This window comes from Scardinius erythrophthalmus (assembly GCF_964197995.2).
Source record: "Scardinius erythrophthalmus genome assembly, chromosome: 17".
Taxonomy (NCBI): Eukaryota; Metazoa; Chordata; class Actinopteri; order Cypriniformes; family Leuciscidae; genus Scardinius; species Scardinius erythrophthalmus.
The window spans coordinates 33,504,025-33,519,682 of NC_138237.1; the positions used below are offsets into that span (position 1 = coordinate 33,504,025).

General features: G+C 37.3%; 1 protein-coding gene across 1 annotated transcript; it reads right to left on the reverse strand.

Annotated features, from left to right (window-relative positions):
• Nucleotides 1–13,261: 13,261 nt before the first annotated feature.
• Nucleotides 13,262–14,245, reverse strand: LOC308705604 (putative G-protein coupled receptor 34; the record flags this gene model as incomplete). The annotated part of the gene is made up of 1 exon (XM_081390689.1): nucleotides 13,262–14,245. The coding sequence occupies one exon, from the start codon at nucleotides 14,243–14,245 to the stop codon at nucleotides 13,262–13,264; it is 984 nt and encodes a 327-aa protein (XP_081246815.1).
• Nucleotides 14,246–15,658: the final 1,413 nt, after the last annotated feature.

The following is a 15,658-nucleotide window of genomic DNA, read 5'->3' on the forward strand; positions in this document are numbered from 1 at the left end:
TGATGCGGCTTGTGGTCAGCTGTAGGAGAGTTCTCTCTGGGAATGTGTATGCTTGTCTGCTTCACTTTGCCTGGATTGTTCTTTGGATCTGGGTTCTTTTGGACTCTGAGCTTTGTCATCTGACTCTAGAGCTCTGTGACTTGTTGCTTTAGCTCAAGAACAGCATCGGTAGATGGCAACACACTTCTTCCAGTCGGTTTACTCTTTTGCTTGGCAAGTTGACTCTGGAGCTTGGCAACTTGTCTTTTCAATTCAGCGACCTCAGTTCCTTCTGACATTTCGTTTTGACCTAGGTCAGGAGGATTAGCAGTGACAATATTGGAGTTGGCTCTTTGCCTCTGTGCGCCTAGGTGCTGTCTCATGCGGCTTTCTTTTTTGAAAAGTGTTTGTTCTCCTCACTGCGCAACTGTAAGAGTAGCTCAGGGAATGGGGGTGGTCGGTTCCTTTTATGCTCAAGCTGAAGGTTTGCTATTAGTGTGTCGTCCCAACAACCCCGACAGAACTGTTTCAGAAGTTGTCGGTCAGCTTCATCAGCAGGAATACCGCCTCTTTTCATCACTTTGTGAAGGTTAGTGTGCAACCGTTGCAAATACAAGGAAGGCTTTTCACCTGCGTTTTGCAGCGTATTCAGAAACTTTGCGAAAAGGTCATCCCCATCCTCTACAGTATCGCCAGGTGTCATAATCAACTTCGCCAGTAGGACGAGGAACTTTGCCTGAGAACACTCTTAGCCTGAACGATGCACTACTAGAGGATGAAACTCCATCACTTTTCACAATGTGCTCAACGACCATTCTTTGGACTTCAGGTGGGTTCACATCCTTTGCCTCAAGTGTGGGTGAAAAGCTTTCTGTACCCACTCTGTGAACTTTATCAGAGATTAGTCTTCCTTCTGAATTTTCAGTTCGCTTGGGTGGAAAAGGAATGTCAGATGAAGAATCAGTCTTTTGTGACGACTCAAGATCGTTTGCATAAGTCAGATTGTCAGCAACGGAGGCAGCACTTGAGTGAAGCTGCTCTTTCAAGAGATCGTCAAAAGATCTGCCACTGAGCTTTGCTATTCTCTTCAGTTCAGCAAAGTAATGGTTTGTTGCATTCTCAGTTACTGCTGACATATAGACACTTGACAGAAGCCTTATGAGATAAGCGATGTTGTGCGGGCTCTTGAAAGTGTAAGGCAACAAGGGTTTAAGAGCCACTAATGCAGAACAACTGCTGTACTCTACTATGACTTCCCTATGATAAGGCGATTTGGGATCGTCTATGGCAGGGGTCGGCAACCCGCGGCTCTAGAGCCGCATGCGGCTCTTAAGCGCCGCCCTAGTGGCTCCCTGGAGCTTTTTTAAAAAATATGAAAATGGAAAAAATATTTCTTGTTTTAATATAATTTCGGTAGGAGGAAAAACATGACAAACATTCTTAACCCTTTCCCACGTACGATCACATCGGTCGGTGTGATTAGAACGGTCAGTGCATGACGTGATCAACTGCTAAATTCAAATGTGCTCTCGCGCGTTGGCTGGCGCTGAGCCAGAGACAGGCGCGCTCGGCTCAGAGCTGTCATATATCACAACTTTTCAGTGTTTTCAACCACATAATGTTTATTTTAGGTTTCAGACATATAAATACAAAAAAAATACATTTAGAGTTTGTAAAATACACACTGATGTTAAAAGAAGAGGCAATAATAATCCTTTTCCATTATAATTAGACACGTTTTATTCATATCAGATACATATTGTGTAAGTAACTTTAAAGTTTACTCTATTCTTCTCCCAGTTCACCAGCCACTTACTTTTATGTATTTCGGGAGAAGTGGATGAATTCACATGTTGTAAATCCAACAGATCCGATTCTCTGAACTGCGTCTGCGGCACAAACTAAGATGGCGGCGCCCATCGCGCATACAGCTCAACTAACGCGATCGTTATAAAGGTGTTTAAACAACAAAACACTTCCAATTGCATATATTTGACAATCGGAATATCAGATATTTCATGCCATATCTAACAAATTTGTGAATATTTTGAATAAAAAAGGAAAAATGACAAAAGCAAATCATCATTCATTCAGCTCTGTTGCTGCTGCGGTGTGTCACGTGACACGCAATGACGCGTCACCATGGAAACCATAAAGTGACACATTCTAAATAACGGTCGCCTTGAAAAACTCAGAACATTTTAAACTTACGTGTGAAAGGGTTAAAGTTTTTCAACGTTGTAAACATAATACACGAATAAATAAATTGAAACATAATACATTAAAATTATAATGGAAGTTAAACTTAAAGCACGATCGTACAGCAGAGTAGTCACGTGGTGCGTCATTCTCTCCAGGATGCGCTGCAGGGAAAATAAACATAATCATGAACGCTCACTATGTATTTGTAGCCTACTTATCATTTTGATACTAGGGGGCTAATAACGCTAATATAGACACTTGCAGCATGTGTTGCCTTCATTATAAGGCTTATAAGGCTTTTAATTTTTTGCGGCTCCAGACAGATTTTTTTTTTTTTTTTTTTGGTCCAATATGGCTCTTTCAACATTTTGGGTTGCCGACCCCTGGTCTATGGAAAGGTGTCTATGGACATGACCATACTTGTTTAGAAAATCAGTCAGATCTTCATCAAGTTCTGTATTTGTGAGTCCACTAATTATCACTGAGTTTTCAATTATGATGTTTTCAAGCTCAACTACTTCCATATTGACACTATTTGCACTACTTCAAATTTTAAAGTTATTTTCCTAGTCTCTTGTGTCTTTAAAGTTTTTTTTTTTTTTTATTATACTACAATGCCCTCCTGGCTGGCTCGCCACTTACTGTAACAGGTAGTGCTATGTAGTGCACCGTAGCTACTCCTTCTCTGTGTGTATAAACTGTATATCAGAATACACACTACGGACCAGAACTCTAGATTCGCTACAGAGGGCAAAATGAGTTAAAACACATTAACACAAAAAAGCAGACAGACCAGGAAAATTACTTGTACTAAATTGTTTCCTTTTACTTTGCAGCAAAATTGAAAATTATTGTAGAATAAAATGAAATAACAATCACCAATACAATTGTATAAACAATGAAATTGTCTTTCTCTTTCCCTTTAAGAAATGTATGGTTTGAACTCCTTGGTAGTTACTTGATCTAATTATATATATATATATATATATTTACTTTGGTATTTAAATTGTGTTTTTTTTTTTCAATTTGTTATAGACTTAGATTAAATTTTACTGTTTGTGTAATTTTTCGTGTTCTAATTTATTATCGTTTTTGTTTTTAGAGCTTTGTTTCTTATTAGTTGGGTTGAATTATAACCTTTACCCAAAACAAAGGAAATACAATTCAAACAACAGATCACTTCAAGAAAACAAAATAACAACTTAACTGAAAATAATACAATACTTGACAGTAATTCAGTAGATAACAGTTCTCAGTCGATGGAACAATCGTGCGTTTGTGTGCAAAACTGTCTGTAGTGCAGCAATTGTCTCTTTACGATACTCAGTGTTGGGGTAATTGCTGAAAAATACCACTTAGGATGAATTCCACTTGTGACGTCAGATAAGGCACTGATCACTCAACGAATCACAGGATTTCTTGTCTCTTTTTAGGACTCTTCAGCTGGGTGGCTCGCCATCTCAGGATCACAGCTTATCTCGGAATCTCAAAAAAAACCTGACCTGTTTATACAAACAGCGCCATAAACATCGTAGACAATTAGTATGACTTTTAAACTTAATATATATTTCATATATTAACTAAACTAAGTGGAAAATACTATTTGAGCACTTTTGTTACTCAAAGCATAACAAATCATTCTCATAAATGATATTACTCTGCTTATTTAACATTTGTAAGGTCTTCAGCAATACAATACATTCAGTTACATCACATTACACATACCATCTGAACACTAAATGCATATAAACCCATATAAAACACTTCAGAACGTGAATTAACTCATTAACACTTCATTTCAGATAATTTGATATTATATTATCATGAAACTCACCAAATCCGGGGGATTTCAATACACAATTAATCAGTCACATCGGATTCTACAGGGCTCGCAATCAGCTATCATCCACTCCAAATTCAATCAATCATCACACTAAAATGGCCCAAATCAGATTAATATAAGGGTCACAACAACATACAACTTATTATTTATGCATATTAAGCAAGGGTGATTGTTATATTTGCCTTTTGATCCAGTTTGAATTCACTCGCGATCTGTGAAACTCGTGCTCTCTCTGCAATTATGCGTCTCATTACAGTGACGTCATACACAGCGCCCGTCTTATGACAAACGTCACGCTTTAATTATTATAGTTAAATTAATTATTTTAATGTTCAAGATACAGCAGACCGACTTTGGCAACACATTTTGTTACTTGTTTAAACATTTTGAGTGAGAATATAATTATTATAAATTTTATTTATTTTTCTGATCAGCTCAATTTTGACCTGGGTTACAACATGTTCTCCAGGCTCCCCTTATATACTTCCGGGTCGCACTAGTGATAGTGTCATAGGCTGTCGCCAGCCAATAGGATTGCAGTTATTAGATAAGCATTTCAGACACCGGTTCACACAGAGGTGTTCCCCCATAGTGTTCTGACGCAGTGCGAGTTGCCTTTCGAAAGGGAACTACCAATACTGTGGTAAAAGCATGGTAAGTTTTGTGGTTACTGTTAATTTACAACAAATATCACAGTAAAACTAAGGTTACTGTGGTAACAGCATGGTAAATGTTGTTTTTACTGTGCTTCTACTACAAATACCACTTTGGTACTAATTGTACTACTTTGAACCTGATATGAATATGATGAACTGATTGAAGGTCAATAGCACGTCACGTGACAGCTTGTGTTTAATCACCCTAGTTTAGTAAGGTGTTTTGAAATAGAAAGCAATGAAACGCAAAGCCTCCGTGGAGATGACAGATATAATGCAGTGACTGAACATGAGGGAGCTAATCTGATTAATATCGACAAACAGAAAAGACATTATTGGGACAGCATATTTACGACAACTTACAAACATCTGGCACACGTGAACTGATGCCAAATATCGTGATGTGTTCAATATGAGACTTCTTCAGTGTGATTTCCTACTGATAAAATTTGCGTCTGTTGTTGACGCCACAGGTTTCCCATTGAAAGCAATGGAGTTCCCAATTCGTCCATAGAGTGACGCCAAGGGGCGCCTTTGGCGACTTCTGTGTGACGCCGGGTGCGCTTGACCATGGTTCAGTTTTAGATGTCTTGGGAGTGAGAATGGGTTGCAACGGCATGGACCAGCCCTATTAAAGAATGCCATTGTTGAGAGACAATTATTTTAAGGAGGCACAAGAAAAAAAAGGAAAACGTGTTTAGAGATGAAAGAACTGTGGTGCGAGCAGCTCACTCTCTGAGATCGTAACTGTGCAACTATGAAAGGTCATATGTGCAAATGTACTGGTGACCTCTCACTTCATGTTACCACATCAGGTTCATAAGAAACACTGAGGGTCTTTCACAGATAATTTGCTTTGAATATTCTATTGCACCAAATGTTAAAGCTTTACATAAAGTTCGCATATACTGCAAAGTTCAGAGGTTTTGCCTGGTTTATAATATTAATTATATACATTATAAAAACAATTTTTATGTGCAAGTATGTGTTAAGCGCACATTAAATAGATAACAGGGCGTATTAAGTGGAAAATTATCTGAACTCGAAACTCATCAAGTCACAAACGGGATCCTGCAAGTCACCCACACGAGGCGGAAAAAAAACGATGATTTCATCAGTGTTTGCTCAGATCTGTTGATCAGAAACAAATGATAACTTTCAACTCACACAGCAGCTTTGAGCATCATATCAAGCTCACCTATCATCCTAAAATATCAGCTGAGAGCTACAGAATTTTTTGCAGCAAACAATGCACTGATGCACACCGAGATAATTTATTTAAATTGTATTTATTTAAAAATGTATTCTCATGAAAAATACAACACAATATTTGTTACAATTACAATAGTGGCTTTAGCCAGAATACAGATGTGCAAATGTGTACATACACAGTAATGCATTTTATGACATAAAAACATGCACCATTTCATAGTATTTATCAGGTTACTAATGCAGTATTAAACATGGCTAATTTCTTAATAGTTTTAAGTTACTTAATTGTCAATAAATCAAATAACATGTTCAACCATTTTTTTATTTGCCTATAATTGTTTAAATAAAAAGTGCAAATATCCTTTAATCAGCATTTCCCCAGATTACTTTCATGTTAAGACAGAAAGTTGGTGGCTAACACTTCAACATTGGCAGATGCATTTATTACCACACACATGGTCAAGGCCGCATTAATGCACGGGCTTACCTGGGCTGAATCCCAGGGGCCTCTCAAGTTCAGGGGCCTCTCAAGTTCAGGGGCCTCCCATGTTCAGGTTCATGATGAGCTGAAAAGGTCATATTGTTTTGTAACTTGTCAGGTTCTCTGTCAATCACTTTAATCGCACGTTACATGTCTGCTGATTGAGTGACTCACGTGGCCCCATAAGCCCTGTTCACACAGCCAGCGATTTTGTCGCTCTCTATACTGTGAAGTCGCTTGTGGGCGTTGGTAGTGCTGTCGCTCTAATGTTATTGGTAGACTGCTCGTCTGGCCACATCTATACAAAACTCCATCACAAGTGATACAACTATATTATTTTAATTTGACTAGGAATTAGGCTCAAAAGAAACAGTATGCTGTTGGGAGAGTGTTTTTATATTACCACACAGCAGTGTTCAGTGGATTAAATAATTTACTAGATTAACGATCGATCAATCTACAAATTAAACTCACTCATACTGTCATAAATTACTAAAACGTTATCTGAATTTGACAAATTATCAATTTTCTTGTCCCTAATAGTCAACATAATGCAGGGGAAACTGTAAAATGAACTGCAGCAGTGCTAAACTTGCATCATAAAACTACAACACTCGAACTATGAATGTATGAATTAAACTCAATGAGACTGTCTACAGTTTCTTTTCCATGCATCATTTTATTATATCCATGTTTGTGGTTAGTTACAGTAAAATCATATAAAACAGTTGAAGAATAACAAATTTTAAGAATCTATTTCAAATATGCTTCCGTACATAACATCATGGTAAAGAATATTGTATTTAGCTTTTAAGGTTAAGATCTCAGAAAAGTTGCAATTGTCTTTAATGGCTCTTGGAGCCCCAGTTTCTCTCAGACTGATGGGATTAGCACACAAATGATTCACTGAGAATCTCACCTTTTGTTCTGCAAATGGCTTTCGGAGCCCAAATGGCTCTTGGAGCCTTATGCTTGTTACCCTCAGTCTAGGGTGTTACCTAAACCTGTTACATGCTTTGTTTGAATTTGTCTCCACCTTCAAAAGTCCCTCCTCCTAAAATGCCTATAAGACACCATGTACAGTTATGTACTTTAGATTTTGGAAGAACTGCAGCAACGTCAACGCGAAGTCCTCAATAAAGAATAACTTCTTGAACTTGATCCTAATTTCTCCTGGTTCTTGCTTCGATGAAGAAAAAGTTTCCAACACAGTGAAATCACCCTCGAACTCTTCTGTCTTGCCTGCACTGCACTCGAGACGGTGACGGGAGCTGAGCTCCACTGAAAGGCTTCTTTCCTATAGGTTGTCGCTCGCGAAAATCGCTTCTCATTTGCATAAAGTTGAAATTTAGTTGCTGTGTGTGGTTGTTAAATAAAGTGTCTTGTGTTTATGCTCAAGTGGGCTCAGTGATATGTTAATAACAATATTATGGTGTTTTCTGTCTCAAAGAGGGAAAACTCACTGTTGTAGGTCTCAAAAGAAACTAATGCATTTTGCGATGTAGATTACCTAGATATTACACTTTTTTAAAATGAGACTCTATAAATCGAGGGGATGGGGGGCCTACAAAACCTCTCAGCCCCGGGGCCTAACATTTAGGTTAAGGCGGCTCTGCACATGGTTGACTCATAACACAACTGTAAAAATGTCAACCACAAAGGTAATTTTTTTAGTACTTGCATAAATAATGGTCATGCTCTCAGTAAAATACATTAATAAAGGAAATGTAAAAAGTCTATCCACAAATAAACAGTCAGAGTACTCAAGCACAGTGGTTCTCCATTGATTGGTAATGCTTCCCATATTTTGTTGTTGAAGTCAACAGCACATTATGAGATACATTATGAGGATTTGTTTCAACCACAATGTGTTTTTAATTTGTGGCTGCAGAAACCATAAAAAGCATTGAAATAACACATTTAGAAATCAAACTCTCATTTTCCTATTTAGCCTATATCATGTAAATAACTGTACATGTTGTTGGGCCTGTGCAGTTTCATACATATATCCATTCTTAATTTTAGATAGACCATTTTGTTATTGTTTTTGGGACCACCACACAATCTGAATCAAAGCGAACCCATCTGAGAACAATGCTCAGCTACATATTCAGTATTTACAGAAACACAATAAATTCTTAAACACACTTACACTACCAGTCAGAGATTTAGACACACCTGCTTATTTTTTATTTATTATAACTTCCTGCATTTTTTTTTAGATATATGAAATCTAAATCTGTTTCATACATATGAAACAAATTCAGTCATGTGTGCCCAAATCAATAGTGTACATAATTTAAAACTAAATATCTTAGATTGTTGAATCTACAAAATTTGATTCATGTAGTCACAAATGGAAAACTCATGCATTAAGGATGAGAGGTTTGCGCAGAGAAAAGTGATAATCGTTTGCACCTTGGAACCTATTTCCGGGAGTGCATTCTCGAGCCACCAGGCACTGTTTTGTGCGGATGGGCGGCCGGAGCGCGTTGAGGGTTTTCTGTTAGAACGATGTCGTGTTAACGGCCCCTAAGTTAATAACTAATGATCTTCGCAATGGAAGTGAATCAATCAATCAAAACTAACTTTAGCTGGACACTAACTTTATCCTAGATCTGCTGTAAGGCCAAAACAATCTCTGTTACTATAATTTCCTATTATCACTGTAAAACTGCTTTGAAACAATTCATATTGTTAAAAGCGCTATATAAATGAAGGTGACTTGACTTGACTAAGGCTAAATTTCAGTAAGCGAGCGGTTTATGCTGATTCTCCTTCTGTTTAAAGCATACATATTTTTAAACTTGCCCTGAATGGCACAGAGTATGGTTTTCCTGTATGCACTGTTTAAGAAGTAATAGATAATTGGGTCTAGGCAGCTATTTAGAGTGGACAGTAGCAAGGCACTCTCATTTAAGATGTGCAACAATTGTTGGCTAGGAAGATCCCTGATCACGTTCAGCTGAGCCAGAACGTATGGGATTCGTATTGCATGGTAAGGCAAGAAACACAAAGTAAAAATGGCCGGTACCAAGAAAGTCTTCATGATGACCCTCTTTTTGCGACTCTGTGCCTTAGAGTCACCGTTACCCATGGACATAGTCCTGAGTTTATTAGTTATCTTAACATAAAAACAAAGAAAGGCCACATAAAAAACAAGGAAGAACACCACTGTTGTCAGGTTAATAAAATATAATATTCAACCATTTTTTTATTTGCCTATTGTTTAAATAAAAAGTGTAAATATGCTTTAATCAGCATTTCCCCAGATTACTTTCATGTTAAGACAGAAAGTTGGTGGCTGTTAAACATTGGCAGATACTAGTTGGCAGCTAATTAATGATCGTTGCAACGGAAGTGAATCAGTCAAATTAACTTTAGCTGGAAAATAACTTTATTCAAGAACTGCTATAAGGCCAAAACTATCTCTGTTACTTTAAACTATCCTTATATCTCTGTAAAGCTGCTTTGGAACAATCTACATTGTTAAAAGCGCTATATAAATGAAGATGACTTGACTTCACTTGACTTGAGATACATTTATTACCACACACTTTGGTTGACTCATAACACAACAGTAAACATGTCAACCACATAAGATCTTTTTCACAAGGGAAAACAACAGCATTTACAAAGGTATTTTTTTTTAGTACTTGCATAAATAATGGTCATGCTCTCAGTAAAATACATTAATAAAGGAAATGTAAAAAGTCTATCCACAAATAAACAGTCAGAGTACTCAAGCACAGTGGTTCTCAATTGATTAGTAATGCTTCCCGTATTTTGTTGTTGAAGTCAACAGCTCAGCAGTGCATCTAAAAAAGCGTTAGATTAATATGTTACTTGGTAGAAGCTAGTCAAATAATACAGATGCCAACACTGACATGTTCTGTGACATACCCAAAAAATATGATAAATGAACAAAAAATGACCCACTAGGTTCACTTACGATGAGGATAAATTATGAGGATTTGTGTCAACCACAATTTGGTTTTAATTTGTGGCTGCAGAAACCATAAAAGCATTGAAATAACACATTTAGAAATCAAACTCTCATTTTCCTATTTAGCCTATATCATGTAAATAACTGTACATGTTGTTGGGCCTGTGCAGTTTCATACATATATCCATTCTTAATTTTAGATAGACCATTTTGTTATTGTTTTTGGGACCACCACACAATCTGAATCAAAGCGAACCGATTTGAGAACAATGCTCAGCTACATATTCAGTATTTACAGAAACACAATAAATTCTTAAACACACTTACACTACCAGTCAGAGATTTAAACACACCTGCTTATTTTTTATTTATTATAACTTTCTGCATTTTTTTTGATCATATGAAACAAATTCAGTCATGTGTACCCAAATCAATAGTGTACATAATTTAAAACTAAATATCTTAGATTGTTGAATCTACAAAATTTGATTCATGTAGTCACAAATGGAAAACTCATGCATTAAGGATGAGAGGTTTGCGCAGAGAAAACTGATAATCGTTTGCACCTTGGAACCTATTTCCGGGAGTACATTCTCGAGCCACCAGGCACTGTTTTGTGCGGATGGGCGGCCGGAGCGCGTTGAGGGTTTTCTGTTTCACGATGTCGTGTTAGCGGCCCCTAAGTTAATAACTAATGATCTTCGCAATGGAAGTGAATCAATCAATCAAAACTAACTTTAGCTGGACACTAACTTTATCCTAGATCTGCTGTAAAGCCAAAACAATCTCTGTTACTGTAATTTCCTATTATCACTCTAAAGCTGCTTTGAAACAATTCATATTGTTAAAAGCGCTATATAAATGAAGGTTTATGCTGATTCTCCTTCTGTTTAAAGCATACATATTTTTAAACTTGCCCTGAATGGCACAGAGTATGGTTTTCCTGTACGCACTGTTTAAGAAGTAATAGATAATTGGGTCTAGGCAGCTATTTAGAGTGGACAGTAGCAAGGCACTCTCATTTAAGATGTGCAACAATTGTTGGCTAGGAAGATCCCTGATCACGTTCAGCTGAGCCAGAACGTATGGGATTCGTATTGCATGGTAAGGCAAGAAACACAAAGTAAAATGGCCGGTACCAAGAAAGTCTTCATGATGACCCTCTTTTTGCGACTCGGTGCCTTAGAATCACCGTTACCCATGGACATAGTCCTGAGTTTATTAGTTATCTTCACATAAAAACAAAGAAAGGCCACATAAAAAAACAAGGAAGAACACCACTGTTGTCAGGTTAATAAAATAAAATATTCAACCATTTTTTTATTTGCCTATTGTTTAAATAAAAAGTGCAAATATGCTTTAATCAGCATTTCCCCAGATTACTTTCATGTTAAGACAGAAAGTTGGTGGCTGTTAAACATTGGCAGATACTAGTTGGCAGCTAATTAATGATCGTTGCAACGGAAGTGAATCAGTCAAATTAACTTTAGCTGGAAAATAACTTTATTCAAGAACTGCTATAAGGCCAAAACTATCTCTGTTACTTTAAACTATCCTTATATCTCTGTAAAGCTGCTTTGGAACAATCTACATTGTTAAAAGCGCTATATAAATGAAGATGACTTGACTTCACTTGACTTGAAATACATTTATTACCACACACTTTGGTTGACTCATAACACAACAGTTAACATGTCAACCACATAAGATCTTTTTCACAAGGGAAAACAACAGCATTTACAAAGGTGTTTTTTTTTAGTACTTGCATAAATAATGGTCATGCTCTAAGTAAAATACATTAATAAAGGAAATGTAAAAAGTCTATCCACAAATAAACAGTCAGAGTACTCAAGCACAGTGGTTCTCAATTGATTAGTAATGCTTCCCGTATTTTGTTGTTGAAGTCAACAGCTCAGCTGTGCATCTAAAAAAGCGTTAGATTAATATGTTACTTGGTAGAAGCTAGTCAAATAATACAGATGCCAACACTGACATGTTCTGTGACATACCCAAAAAATATGATAAATGAACAAAAAATGACCCACTAGGTCCACTTACGATGAGGATAAATTATGAGGATTTGTGTCAACCACAATTTGGTTTTAATTTGTGGCTGCAGAAACCATAAAAGCATTGAAATAACACATTTAGAAATCAAACTCTCATTTTCCTATTTAGCCTATATCATGTAAATAACTGTACATGTTGTTGGGCCTGTGCAGTTTCATACATATATCCATTCTTAATTTTAGATAGACCATTTTGTTATTGTTTTTGGGACCACCACACAATCTGAATCAAAGCGAACCCATTTGAGAACAATGCTCAGCTACATATTCAGTATTTACAGAAACACAATAAATTCTTAAACACACTTACACTACCAGTCAGAGATTTAAACACACCTGCTTATTTTTTATTTATTATAACTTTCTGCATTTTTTTTTTGATCATATGAAACAAATTCAGTCATGTGTACCCAAATCAATAGTGTACATAATTTAAAACTAAATATCTTAGATTGTTGAATCTACAAAATTTGATTCATGTAGTCACAAATGGAAAACTCATGCATTAAGGATGAGAGGTTTGCGCAGAGAAAACTGATAATCGTTTGCACCTTGGAACCTATTTCCGGGAGTACATTCTCGAGCCACCAGGCACTGTTTTGTGCGGATGGGCGGCCTGAGCGCGTTGAGGGTTTTCTGTTAGAACGATGTCGTGTTAGCGGCCCCTAAGTTAATAACTAATGATCTTCGCAATGGAAGTGAATCAATCAATCAAAACTAACTTTAGCTGGACACTAACTTTATCCTAGATCTGCTGTAAAGCCAAAACAATCTATGTTACTGTAATTTCCTATTATCACTCTAAAGCTGCTTTGAAACAATTCATATTGTTAAAAGCGCTATATAAATGAAGGTGAATTGACTTGACTAAGGCTAAATTTCAGTAAGCGAGCGGTTTATGCTGATTCTCCTTCTGTTTAAAGCATACATATTTTTAAACTTGCCCTGAATGGCACAGAGTATGGTTTTCCTGTACGCACTGTTTAAGAAGTAATAGATAATTGGGTCTAGGCAGCTATTTAGAGTGGACAGTAGCAAGGCACTCTCATTTAAGATGTGCAAAAATTGTTGGCTAGGAAGATCCCTGATCACGTTCAGCTGAGCCAGAACGTATGGGATTCGTATTGCATGGTAAGGCAAGAAACACAAAGTAAAAATGGCCGGTACCAAGAAAGTCTTCATGATGACCCTCTTTTTGCGACTCTGTGCCTTAGAGTCACCGTTACCCATGGACATAGTCCTGAGTTTATTAGTTATCTTCACATAAAAACCAAGAAAGGCCACATAAAAAACAAGGAAGAACACCACTGTTGTCAGGTTAATGGTCCCACTGACAGTCCCCTTGCTGTGGAAGTGGAAGCAAACTTTGCTGCACGGATGTTTCTGACTGTTGTTTGTCAAAAAGGGCATCGTTCCTGAAATGAGGACAGCCCAGATGATGTAGCTTGCCATGTGGCTCCACTTGGTCTTTTGGATGCTGAACACCCAAACGGGCTTAACGACTTTCAAGTAGCGATCCAGACTGATGAGGCTGAGGAACAGGATGCTGGAATACATGTTGATGTAGAAGAAGATCCCCACCACCTTGCACAAGTAGAAGGGACCTACTTTGTTGTGGTAGTAAACCCGCAGGGGCAAACACAGGACCAGCAGAGTGTCTGCCAGGGCGAGGTGCCGCATGTATATGGCCATGGAAGAGTCTGTATGCCGCCGAAGGAAAAATATGTAAAGGGTGATGGTGTTGCAGAGCAGACCGATGCAACAGATGACAATGTAGCCAATGGGCACAAAGGGTGAAAGTATGCCATCATGAATCTTGCAGGATTCGTTCAAGGTTAAATTGCCTTTCTGCAGCATTGTGACAGCCAAAAAATTGGTGTACACTTGCTGACCACTGCTCCTCAAAAATCTTCACACACAGAGAGCCTAATGAAGCATAAGGGGAAAAGGTCAAAGAATGGTCTGCATTTTGACAGGTTCTTACTTGATCTTTCCTACAACTTGTTGAATTGCTATTGGACAAATGCTAAGATTTCAAGAAAAGAATAGCACTCTTACCTGTGTGAGTGATTTGCTTGAGCCTGAGCAAGTGACTAAGTGCATGTCTGTTCAGAAACTTATACACCTATGCAGGAGACTCTGCCCGTATGTGACGTCAGACCTGGTAACTGTGGTTGATGCTGCTGTTAACCACAGCAGAAATGCAGATATGTCACAGTGCTCAACAAAACTCACAAAACCAAATCTCACTTCCTCTCTCTCAGAGAACAGGAAATGTCTGGTTGCCTCAAATGAGAATTGGTGACCATTGCCTTGTTTTACCCCAACATTGTGCACAGTTGAGTAATATACACTTTAGAGTTTTTTGGCTTGTAACAACCTTACAATAACCTTAACAAAAACACTTCATTATAAAAGTTTAGTAGATTTAATAATATTAAACTTTCAACCCCCAACGCCTTTCTTCTGACAATGGGCAAAACTGTCACAGAACTGATCGACACAGAATGGAAATGGGACCTCGCCTTTTAACAGATGTGACATAAATGTTGAACGGCCTCAACTTGCAGCTCCAAGGCAAGGGAAAATCTAATTTCTGACATTTTTTCCCAGACAAAAGCATTTGAGGTGAAACAAGCACTGCTTGTGGGACAAGTGCAAAAGCAAGACTTCACTCATCTCCCTGTAGGAGATAGGTTTTGTGTGATATACAAAACTTATCATCAACAGACAAAGTCATGGTAAATATTACTTTATTGAATAACCGTAGGTGAAACTTTCTCAGTGATCAGTTTGACTTCATCTGATAGCACAAATTCAACAAGTAGTTATTTTACCAAAGCAAAGACAATGGAAAATGACTGCTTCACAACACTGCCGGGAGACATTCTAACCTGTGAAAAAATTACAGTGCACATTCATATGGTTAAACAGTAATGTAGCAATTGCAGAGTAAATAAAATTAGTATAATATCAATATAGAAGATATATACAAGAAGAAAATAAATTATTTACTCACCCCTTATTTTGTCTCAAAATAATAATTGACTTTCTTCTGGTGAACACAAAAATATTTTGAAGGATTGAAGGTATTTTTTTGTCCACAAAATATTTGTCCAATACTTTTAAACTCCATAATGGACATGGAGGCAGCATGTAAGTAATCCATATGACTCTAGTGATTTAAACCAATCTTCATTGATGCAATACGATCAGTTTAGGTGATGAACAGAATGTGAGCCTTAAAGCAGAACTTGGTAACTTTTTTAA